The sequence below is a fragment of the Pelophylax lessonae genome, assembly GCF_965119305.1.
Source record: "Pelophylax lessonae genome assembly, chromosome: 3".
NCBI classification, from domain to species: domain Eukaryota; kingdom Metazoa; phylum Chordata; class Amphibia; order Anura; family Ranidae; genus Pelophylax; species Pelophylax lessonae.
In genome coordinates this window covers 531,355,020-531,367,164 of record NC_138770.1, presented here as the reverse complement: position 1 = coordinate 531,367,164, position 12,145 = coordinate 531,355,020, and the positions used below count along the sequence as shown (strand labels likewise).

General features: G+C 44.1%; 1 protein-coding gene across 1 annotated transcript in view; it reads right to left on the bottom strand.

Moving 5' to 3' along the window:
* Positions 1 to 7,340: 7,340 nt before the first annotated feature.
* Positions 7,341 to 12,145, bottom strand: part of SRD5A2 (steroid 5 alpha-reductase 2) — a 140,002-nt gene continuing 135,197 nt past the window's right edge. The window contains exon 5 of the mRNA XM_082252083.1: positions 7,341 to 7,635. Within this exon, the coding sequence (XP_082108209.1) occupies positions 7,569 to 7,635 (67 nt within the window). The 3' untranslated portion in view covers positions 7,341 to 7,568. The remainder of the gene's footprint in view (positions 7,636 to 12,145) is intronic.

Here is a 12,145-nt window from a genome sequence, read left to right as displayed (position 1 = left end):
TTTCAATAACTTTCAGTCCCAATGAATCCATCCACAGGGTCACCCAAAGAAATAAGATGAATGTCCTTCAGTCTTTGTGGTTCTGGAATGCCCTGCCAGTTTAGAGTCATGAACCAGCCTGAGGATTTCTACCTGCGCAGGGTTAAGCATATAGATGTGCTTAAATTTAGTCCAGTTACCATTTTTAAAGGTAAAATGATATCCCTAGGTGGATAGTTGAATCAATATTATAGCCATCTTTAAGTAGGGTCAGAAACATTTGGAAGTCATGGCTCCTAGGAAGTTCTTCTAAGACAGGATGGTACAGTGGAGGTTGCTTTCCAGGAGGGGCTTAAATAAAGTACTTGATAAAGCATCTGCCTTGCCATTCCTCAGCCCTTGTCAGTACAAGATAACAAAGTTCAACCTGGAGAATAATAAAGTCCATTGTGCATGTCTAGAGGACAGTCTTTTGGTAGAAAAGATGAATTCTGTTTAGTGAAAACAGCCACAGTACGATTAACCCCTTTCCAGCAGATGCCTCTATTCAGAATAGAGGACTGTCCAGGTTCATGTCCCCAAGGCAGTGTTTAGTCATCCTCACAGTTTTCTGGAACAGGGGGGGCCTATTTTGCAGCCCAAAGGGAATTCTTTTGAACTGGCACATCCCCATGGGAGTGATAAAAGCGATCTTTGGTTAAACTGTCTTGGCAACAGGGTTCTGCCAGCTTCCACTGGCAAGATCAAGTGTTGAGAAAAATTTGGGCTGTTCTAGGGTGGCAAAGGATTACTCAATCAGTAAAAGAGGCTTTCCTTGTGGTAATAGCATTTAGACCCCTGTAGTCCACACAAAAGTAGTGGGCTACATCCTTCTCCCTTACCAAGACGATTAGAGCCGCCCCTGGGCTTTTAGGCCTCTTTTATATGGACGCTGGAGGGAGGTTAAAAAAAGCGGTTTTACCACTCCCTGACCACCCACCTACAGTCTACAATAGAGTCGGATGGGCTATTCGCATGCTGCGGTAGAGAAGCTTTGTATTGCAGCTGCGGAAAATTTAACACGGCATGTTGAATCAACCGGAACCACTTCCTGTCAAACATAGCCGTTTAAGTTAGTGAGAATGTGCCGCAACCGTGAGCAAAACATTGACTTACAGTTGGGAAGCAATGGTCCCATTGTAAATTGCTATTGACAAAAAATCAATACAAAAACAGCTATTCAGGAGATGGCAGAGTTGCCTTTTAAATGGCTGATAGCATGGATCACTTTTCAAAAAATGGGCTAAAGTGAACTTAGCCTAAGTCTCTCTGGACCCCTTTTGTTGCTTCATGTGCTCTAGCATCTGCTTAAAGTCTTGGTAGAGATGTGAAGGTATGCTTTGACATCTCTCCTGCAATCCTTTTGCTACAGCCAGGTCATTTTTTTCCTCAGGACATCACCTCTGGCCAATTATCCAGTAGTAACATTACTGTATCTGACTGACTGTGTGTCAGTTTCTCAGTGGCCATAGGAGCGATAGTATCTGCATACTTGCCGACTATCCTTTTGACAACAAAGTCATATTTACTCTTGCCACATAACAACAACCGCATCTTGCATCTCTATATCACATTAGGAGCCATTACTTCCAATGATTAGGACCAGTCCTGCCACTGCTGTTCCATAAAGCAGGCAAAATGGAAGAATCTTGGTGTTCTGCATTGTAAGTAGTACATTTCTTGGTAGATCACTGTCAGTGTCAAGGCAAGAAATGGAGCCACTTTTGAAAGCATGGGTTCAACAAGGACAGAGAAGCTTTGCAATCCATGGCGAGAGTTGACATTTAGAGAAGGTATGAGCTCTTGATTAGTTGGTACCACCACAACTGTCCTAAAAGAGAACCCTGATGCTGCCAGCTCTTTCCCTGATGGTTACAGAGCATGCTTCAGAGGCCCTCCAGTCGTTCCAGTGCCTAAATCAGTTGCCTTATTTTCCTAAGTGGGCCCAAGTGTGCTACGGCATCACTATGCCATTTTTGCCAGGGTCATATCTCCACAGCTACACTTTCACTCATGTAATGTAAACTTGACTACTTTTATAGGGCGCTCATTGGGGGTCCCTTACTGTTGCTGTTTGGCTATACACCGCTTCTTAGTGGTGTATCTTGTCAAGGGAATTCTGTTCTTCTTCTGGGTGGTGTAGGATTAATCTTGCTTCCCTCTCTAGGCCATTAATGATCATATCTGCCTCCTGAGTAGTCTGGATCGCATATCATAAGATCAGTCCTTTAAAACTATTACTCCATAACCCAAGCCTTTACCTGGCCTTGTGTACTGTTCCTGTGTACCAGGGATAACAGGGTCGACAGATTACCTGGTTCACTTTGAAGTGATACTGCCAGGCACTGCTGTCAAGCTGTTCCCATCACCATTGTCTGACATGCCAATCCTGTTCGTAGATGTCAAGTGTAACAGGATCAGTAATCAGCTAAATGATCAGACAGAGAATAACTGTAACTGGCAGTATACTAAACAGGAGCAAAGCTGGAATCAATCATAAAAAACATAGTCAGGATGCAAAACAGCATGCATACAGTGCAGAATCCAAAACAGGTTATGAAATCCACATAAACGTGAACTCTTCACAGCAGTGTCTCTGTGGCACAATCAGAGTAACGTGTGGCTGCATAGCATAGTCTCTATAAGACTCTATACAACAGAGAGTCAAGCTGAGAATCACTACTTCAGTAAATGAGTTCAGAACACAGTTGCTTACGCTTATCCTCATAAACAACATCCCTCTCAGTGAAGACCAGGGTAGCTCTGGTAACACAGGCAGGGCTGCTGATAAAAATCACAGTGCCCCGTACAGGCTACCTGACAGGACCCCCCCCCCCCCCAAGAAAGCATTAAAGCTATATTTCTATAAAAATACAATAAATGCATTACTAGCAGACACAAATACAACATAAGTCACAGAATTCATGCTAAATCTAAAAGATGAAACTGAGTTGATAAATAAATCTGTGTGTGTGAATGAGGTGTTGGGGCTCATGCACATGGGTGCTGTCCTCTGTACATTGCGAATCAGTGGTTTGTTTATGTGGCTTGAGCCACCTGGAGCTGTGAACACAGCTGCAGGTCGTAATTTGACAGGCGTGGGGATGCAGGTATACAGCCGGAACACAGACAATGTGCATTTGGGGACCGCTCACCTGCACTCCTATCAAATTAGGGCCTGCTGCTGTGTTCGTACAGACGCTGCATCCCCATAGAATGACAGGTGGCCCCAGCCAGAGTACCTGTGTGAATGAGCCCCTAATTGTATTTTTCTAACCTAAAAAACACTGCTCTGCAAAATCCCCAACTGATTGGGATATGATCAAAAGAGGGAGATAGAACAGCAGGATCAATCAGTTTTTTTGCAGAGTACAGAAAACGAATCCCATACTGACTGAGTGAGGATGAACAGCATGTAATATAGCATTTATTGATAGTTTTCTTGTATGTGTGTTTATTGACACTTTAAAACAGTCTTACTTCTGGCCAATTATACACTGATATACTTTCTGTAAAACCCCTGCTTGTGCTATTTATCTCTAGCATTTCTCTTTTTTTTTTTTGCAAATACTTTATTTAGTTAAATAAAGTATCCAACATACCATTATACTGCTGAGCAGTCTTGCACTATTGTATTATCTGCAGTCTTCACATCAACTTGATAGAAACTGGCCTGCTATTTTGTATCAACAAGAAGACAGATAGCCTCAGCAAACCACAGGACAATTTCCTTCTGCCAGGCCTATTACCACTTTAACCTAGGTTCTAGGTATTGTGAATGGCCCGCATTTGCTCGGACACAGCAGCCATTTCTCTTCTATGGGCTGCTGTACCCGCGTTAGTACATGCACCTCTTTAAAAGGTAAATGCACCTTTTTAAAACGCGGCCGCAGGGAAACTGCATGGTCTTTTTGACCATGCAATTCCCTGCAGTGCCCACACCCACAAACTCGCTGCGCGCTGAGCTGTGTGGGGGTGCCATCCAGAATGAATGTCAGCCCGCACGTCTTGTAAGAGCAGCGTGATTTGGCTGCAGGTGCGGAAACAGGTGCGATTTTTGCATACTGCGGCCAAGTGTAAACCGAGCATGAAGAAAGAATCATGTGTAGCACCCACTAGTGTGTGCTAGATGTAAGATTTTGTAGTGCAGGTTCGTTAGTGTAGGAAAATTTAGTTTGGCTCAGGACTAAGCCTGAGCTGTGAATCTGGGTCAGGGTTCAGTGAGTCAGGGTTGGGTGACACATCCTGACAGGTCCTCTGGTGCCTCCCCCTGGTCTGGAAGGTTGTAGAAACTTCTAGAGCTAGTAGGTGGGGATTAGGAGGAGCTGTTTAAAATATTTATGAGGGCCTCAGCCAATCCCCAGTAAAGGGCTGGTAGGGGGCGATGCTTACCTTATAAAAAGGCATGAGCCATGCCAGCAGGGCAGTTGGTGGAAGATAGAGATATAGTGCTGTGGAGACTGTTGGTAGCCCTCTGAGGTGCCCCCAGTCTGGGGAAGAGGGGATGGGTGACCTTGGGCTGGGGCTTGGTAGCTTGAAGGATCCTGCCACAACACACAGAGGAAGCCCTTCCTGGAGGCAGGGGAGCAAGTCTAGGACAGTATGAGTAGAGCAACACTCCTGGGGATATACAAGGGGGAGACTGCCATACGTAGCCAGTTCTCCCTGAAGATCGCTTTGTGCAAAGTCTTCATCCCTTCTCTGGGAGATCTCCTGCAGAGTCAGCTGGGTGGACTGGTGTGAGTCAGTCTGGAGGACTGTGGAGGAAAGTTAGCATGGATGGAGGGCGAGTGAAGGGGGAAGCTGCAGCCAGGTGGGTTGGCAGTGCCTGAAGAGGTGGTGCTGGGACCAGTAGCCACAGGAGGGAGAGTGCAAGCTCATCAGTGTGTACTGCTACACAACAAGGGGCTTCAAGTTCTTGCCTGCAAAGGGACATTACTTAACCACTTTACCGCTGAGTACCGTAGTACTACTGCGGCAAAGTGGCTCGTTATCGTCTGACGACATAGACCTACGTCGCCAGACTCCTCCCCCTGTAGGCGGCGCTCGCGCGCCGCCGGAGGCGCGCTCCCGCTGTTTTCATTCACAGCAGGAGTCGGGCCAGGGGAGGAGCGGTGGCGATCGCCGCTGCTCTGCCCCGATCGTCGGGGAATCCAGTTTGGAGATCCGCCTGCCTGTGTAAACAGAGCGGGCGGATCTCCTAAGTGACAAGGAGTGACAGATCGGAGTGTTCAGCATAGGTAGACATCCGATCTGTCCCTGTCTCACACAGTCACCTCCCCCCCCCCCCACACCTCAGTAAGCACCAGGCATACATTAACCCCTCCCTCTCCAATAAAATTAACCCCTTCCCTGCCAGTGTAATTTTTACAGTAACAGTGCATATATATAGCACTGATTACTGCAGTAATGTCACTGGTACCCCCAAAAGTGTCAAAAATGTCAGTCAAGGGTCCGATCTGTCCGCCGCAATGTCGCAGTCCCGCAAAAAAAATCGCAGATCGCCGCCATTACGCGTTAAAAAAAAAAACACCAAAAATGACAAAAATCTTTCCCTTTGTTAGTAAACGCAATAACTTTTGCGCAAACCAATAAAAATACGCTTATTGTGAATTTTTTTACCAAACATAGGTAGCAGAAAACAAATTGGCCAAAAATTTAAAAAAATTTAGATTTTTACATTTTTTTGGGGGGAATTTCATATAAAAAAATGTGAAAAATATTGTTGTTTTTTCAAAATTTACGCTCTTTTTTTGTTTATAGCGCAAAAAGTAAAAATCGCACAAGTGATCAAATACCACCAAAAGAAAGCTCTGTTTGTGGGGAAAAAAGGACGCAAATTTCGTTTGGGTACGGCGTCGCACAACCGCGCAATTGTCAGTTAAAGTCGCACAGTGCCGAATCGCAAAAAGTGGCCCAGACGTAAGACAGCAAAATGCTCTAGTGGTAAAGTGGTTAATCTGACTGTGCCTGTCAGATTCATTTACAGTGATCCAACTGGAGTCTGCCAGCAAGTAAAGTGCAGGAGGAGTGTCAATGAGGCTGTATATAGACTGTGTATAGGAAGATGTCCCTGAAGATGTTGTTGAAGTGTTGTTGCTGAAGTCGAGTGGGCATCCCATAATTCCCCACCCCCATCCAAGTTATTATCCATTAATAAACCACAAAATACAAAAGGACTGTTCTTTGTCTCTGAAGTGCCTGTGAAATTTTGGTGTGCCTGGCTGTGCAGGGTGGGGGATCCCAGTTCAATTGCAGCTCCATAGGGGGTGCGCTACATTCACTGCTAACATTTCGGATGCCGTATGCCCCCCCCCCCCCCACCCTCTAATTCAGTTCAATGGAATTTACTACTAAGCTCAGGTTTGCTAAGTCTTGAACAGGATTGATTGAACCTTCTAGGGATTGAACCTGGGTAGATTCACTCATCCCTATTTATTTTCAGCATGTTCTGTATGTTTTATAGGGGAAAATCACAGACAGCATTGTTTCAGTAATTTCTTACATGAAGGTACAAAGCCATTCAAATAAAAATTTGATGAGCCATTCACAACAAAACTTATAGTCTTACATAATTCACCGCAAACATACATTAAAGTGATTCTAAAGGCAGAAGATTTTTTTTTATCCTAATGCATTCTATGCAATAAGATAAAAAAACCTTCTGTGTGCAGCAGCCCCCCTCAGCCCCCCTAATACTTGCCTAAGCCCCCTCTCGATCCAACAATGTGCACGAGTGCCTCGGCCATTCGTAACTCTCCCCTCCTGATTGGCTGAGACAAAGCAGCAGCGCCATTGGCTCCCGCTGCTGTCAATCAAAGTCAGTTAGCCAATGAGGAGAGAGAGGGGGTGGGGCAAAACCACTGCACAGAGCCGGTAATACAACATTTTTTTTTTTTTTTTTTTTTTTTTAGAAAAAACAAACGACTTTAGTGTCACTTTAATTACAGTAAAGTGCCTAGATTGAGGCAAGAGCACAAGTGACCTGTGATAGTAAATTAAAGATAAAAAAATTAATTCATAAATCTCTCCTGTATTTTGGGCTTTGTCCCTGAAGTGCTTGTCTTTTTTGTTAAAACATTTTCATTTTTGACTAAATCAATGCCTATTTTCAGATGAATTGCCATGCTGTTGGTTACCCCAAGAAGACATGATATTTTAAAACAGTGTTTCTCAACATCATCAATATGTACACCTTTGTAACAGCCAACGTTTTTGTGTTTAGCGGTTTCCCAAATAACCTTTTTGTTTTAAATGACTAAGAACTACTCATCCAGATCAGTTTTACATTTACTTTATTTAATAAAATTTAAAATGTTGTATGAATTTACTGCAAGGAACAAATGTAGCCCTTGGGGTACTTGTACCAATCGTTGAGAGCATATGGTCTAGAACAGATACACAAAATACAACAGACAAGCTACCTCTAAAACAACTATAATGATATATAAAATATAGAAAGGTCAATTTCATATGTGACATAAAAAAAGGTTGTCCAGTTTGATTTAAAATGTCCAGTGTTAGGTATTCCATTAGCTCCATTTAAAGGGTTAGAAAATAAAAGGTATCACAGCTTTCCTTTGTCTGGGGTAGTGTTTGAACTCCAGGAGGTAAAACCTGTAAAAAATACAAAAGTTAAAAATAAATAGCAAATTAACTCTTAAGACGAGTGTTAATATAAACTTGTATGCAAAGTGGAAGTGCAACTCCTGCCAAAGCCATGTATTTGTGGTGCAGTTACACTTACAGTATCTAGCAAAAGTGAGTACACCCCGCACATTTTTGTAAATATTTTATTATATCTTTTTACAGTATGTGACAACACTGAAGAAATTACACTTTGCTACAATGTAAAATAGTGAGTGTACAGCTTGTATAACTGTTAATTTGCTGTCCCCTCAAAATAACTCAACACACAGCCATTAATGTCTAAACCGCTGGCAACAAAAGTGAGTACACCCCTAAGTGAAAATGTCCAAATTGGGATCAAAGTGTCAATATTTTGTGTGGCCGCCATTATATTCCAGCACTGCCTTAACCCTCTTGGGCATGTTGTTCAAGCTTTACAGGTTGCCACTGGAGTCCTCTTCCACTCCTCCATGAGGACATCACGGAGCTGGTGGATGTTAGAGACCTTGCACTCCCCCTTCTGTTTGAGGATGCCCCACAGATGCTCAGTAGGGATGCTCAATAGGGTTTAGGTCTAGAGACATGCTTGGCCAGTCCATCACCTTTATCCTCAGCTTCTTTAGAAAGACAGTGGTCATCTTGGAGGTGTGTTTGGGGTTGTTATCATGTTGGAATACTGCCCTTTGGCCCAGTCTCCGAAGGGAGGGGATCATGCTCTGCTTCAGTATGTCACAGTACATGTTGGCATTCATGGTTCCCTCTATGAACTGTAGCTCCCCAGTGCCGGCAGCATTCATGCAGCCCCAGACCATGACACTCCCACCACCATGCTTGACTGTAGGCAAGACACACTTGTCCTTGTACTCCTTACCTGGTTGCCACCACACATGCTTGACACCATCTTAACCAAATACGTTTATCTTGGCCTCATCAGACCACAGGACATGGTTCCAGTAATCCATGTCCTTAGTCTGCTTGTCTTTAGCAAACTGTTTCTTGTGAATCATCTTTAGAAGTGGCTTCCTTCTGGGATGACAGCCATGCAGACCAATTTGTTGCAGTATGCGGCGTATGGCCTGAGCACTGACAGGCTGACCCCCCCACCCCTTCAACCTCTGCAGCAATGCTGGCAGCACTCATACGTCTATTTCCCAAAGACAACCTCTGGATATGACGCTGAGCACCTGCACTCAACTACTTTGGTTGACCATGGCGAGGCCTGTTCTGAGTGGAACCTTTCCTGTTACCACTGTATGGTCTTGGCCACTGTGCTGCAGCTCAGTTTCAGGGTCCTGGCAATCTTTTTATAGCCTAGGCCATATTTATAAAGAGCAACAATTCTTTTTTTTTCAGATCCTTAGAGAGTTCTTTACCATGAGGTGCTATGTTGAACTTCCAGTGACCAGTATGAGAGAGTGAGAGTGATAACACCAAATTTAACACACCTGCTCTCCATTCACACCTAAGACCTTGTCACACTAATGAGTCACATGGCACCTGGGAGGGAAAATTACTAATTGGGCTCAATTTGGACATTTTCACTTAGGGGTGTTCTCACTTTTGTTGCCAGCGTTTTAGGCATTAACCACTTAAGCCCCGGAAGATTTTACCCCCATTCCGACCAGGGGGTATTTTGCGATTCGGCACTGCGTGACTTTAACGGACAATTGCGCGGTCGTGCAACGCTGTACCTAAACTAATTTGGCGTCCTTTTTTTCCCACAAACAGAGCTTTCTTTTGGTGGTATTTGATCACCTGTGCGATTTTTTGATCACGCGCTATAAACAAAAAAAGAGCGTCAATTTTGCAAAAATAGCAATATTTTTCACATTTTTTTATATGAAATTCCCCAAAAAAAAAATTTAAAAATCAAAATGTTTTTACTTTTTCGGCCAATTTGTTTTATGCTACCTATGTTTGGTAAAAAAAATCGCAAAAAGCGTATTTTGATTGGTTTGCGCAAAAGTTATCGCGTTTACTAACAAAGGGAAAGATTTCTGTCATTTTTGTTGTTTTTTTTTTTAACGTGTAATGGCGGCGATCTGCAATTTTTTTTGCGGTACTGCGACATTGGGGCGGACAGATCGGACCCTTGACTGTCATTTTTGTTGTTTTTTTTTTTAACGTGTAATGGCGGCGATCTGCAATTTTTTTTGCGGTACTGCGACATTGGGGCGGACAGATCGGACCCTTGACTGACATTTTTGACACTTTTGGGGTTACCAGTGACATTTCTACAGTAATCAGTGCTATATATATGCACTGTTACTGTAAAAATACACTGGTAGTGAAGGGGTTAACTTTATTTGGGAGGGAGGGGCTGTGTGTATCCCTAGGGGCGTGATTCTAACTGTGATTGGCTGGGGCTTGAGCTGTATGGACACTGATCAACGGATCTACATACTAGATCCGAGTGATCAGTATCCTAACAGCAAGGAGAATGACAGGTGGCTTGTTTACACAAGCTGCCTGACATTCTCCCTCTCCCCCGCCAATCGCCGAGTGACCGGCGGACATCGGGTCCGCCAGTCAAACGCGCGGGGGGGTCCGTGACCACGCGGGAGCGCGCCTCCGGGGGCGCGCGCTCGCTCCCTAGACCCTCACAAGCTAGTGACGTAGCCCTACGTCACTTTGCCTGTGAGGGGCTGACTGCCGACGTAGATCGGCGTTAGGCAGTCGGCAAGTGGTTAATGGCTGTGTGTTGAGCTATGTTGAGGGGACAGCAAATTTACACTGTTATACAAGCTGTGCACTTACTACTTTACATTGTAGCAAAGTGTCATTTCTTCAGTGTTGTCACATGAAAAGTTATAGTAAAATATCTTCAAAAATGTGAGGGAAGTATTCACTTTTGTGAGATACTGTATATTGTACTTTGGCCTTCTCTTTCTCCTTCTCCCTTACTTCAAGCCTTTATTAACCTGTCCTCCATGTAGCGAGATATCCACCAGGTCCATTCAGAAAGTTTGTACTCCTTGCTCTGAACGGGGACAGGTGAGTAAACAACAGAACTAAACCACCAAAAATACTCACCTTCCAGCGATGTGGTAGATACATCCCTCACCGCCACTATCATTTTCTTTCTGGCTACTTCCAAGTACTGGGTTTTCAGCCACTTGATTGCCAATTGGTGGAATGACTGCAACCTGCCCATATGCACAGCAGTCAGTCATTCTGGAACAGCTGGAGTGTGCCAGAATTGCAAGCTGAGATGAACATTCACAGATTTTACATGCAAGCTAAAGTATGAGCACTCATTGACACCTACAGTGCCTTGAAAAAGTTTTCGTACCCCTTGAAATTTTTTTCATGGTACAACCAAAAATATAAATGTTTTTTATTGGGATTTTATGTGATATGCCAACACAAAGTAGCACATAATTGTAAAGTGGAAGGAAAATGATAAATGGTTTTTAAATATTTTTACGAATAAATATCTGAAAAGTGTGGCATGAATTTGTATTCAGCCCTCTTTACTCTGATAGCCCTTACTAAAATCTAGTGGAACGAATTGCCTTCAGAAGTCACCTAATTAGTATACAGAGTCCACCTGTGTGTAATTAAATCCCAGTATAAATACAGCTGTTCTGTGAAGCCCTCAGCATCACGTAGGCCAAGGAACACACCAGAAAAGTCAGGGATAAATTTGTGGAGAAGTGTAAAGCAGGGTTAGGTTATAAAAAAAAAATCCCAAGCTTTGAACATTTCATAGAGCACTGTTCAATCCATCATCTGAAAATGGAAAGAGTATGACACAACTGCAACCCTACCAAGACATGGCCATCCACCTAAACTGACAGGCTGGGCAAGGAGAACATTATTCAGAGAAGCAGCCAAGAGGCCCATGGTAACTCTGGAAGAGCTGCAGAGATCCACAGCTCAGGTGGGAGAATATCTCCACAGGACAACTATTAGTCGTGCATTCCCCAAAGCTGGCCTTTATGGAAGAGTGGCAAGAAGAAAGCCATTGTTGAAAGAAAGCCATAAGAAGTCCTGTTTGAAGTTTGCGAGAAGCCATGTGGGGGGACACAGCAAACATGTGGAAGAAGGTGCTCTGGCCAGATGAGACCAAAATTGATCTTTTTAGCCTAAAACCAAAACGCTATATGTGCCAGAAATCTAACACTGCACAAAAACACTGAACATCCCCACAGTGAAACATGGTGGTGGCCAGGGCCGCCATCAGGGGGGTACAGGTGATACACATGTACGGGGCCCGAGCATCCCAAAGGGCCCGGGCCCCAGCAACCAGGAAGTGTGTAAGAGAGAGAAGCCAAAGGCTGCTGGTCCTGTCTGTTAATCCAGCCCTCCCGACCGCATAGCATACATAGCATAGTAAACTACCTGGCAGGGCTGGGACTCAGGAGGTGTTATGGGGACGGACTTTAGACAATTTTAGAGTGGCCTTTATTGTGTCTAATCAGTATCTTGATATGCCACACCTGTGAGAAGGATGGATTATCTCTGCAAAGGAGAAGTGCTCACTAACACAGATTTA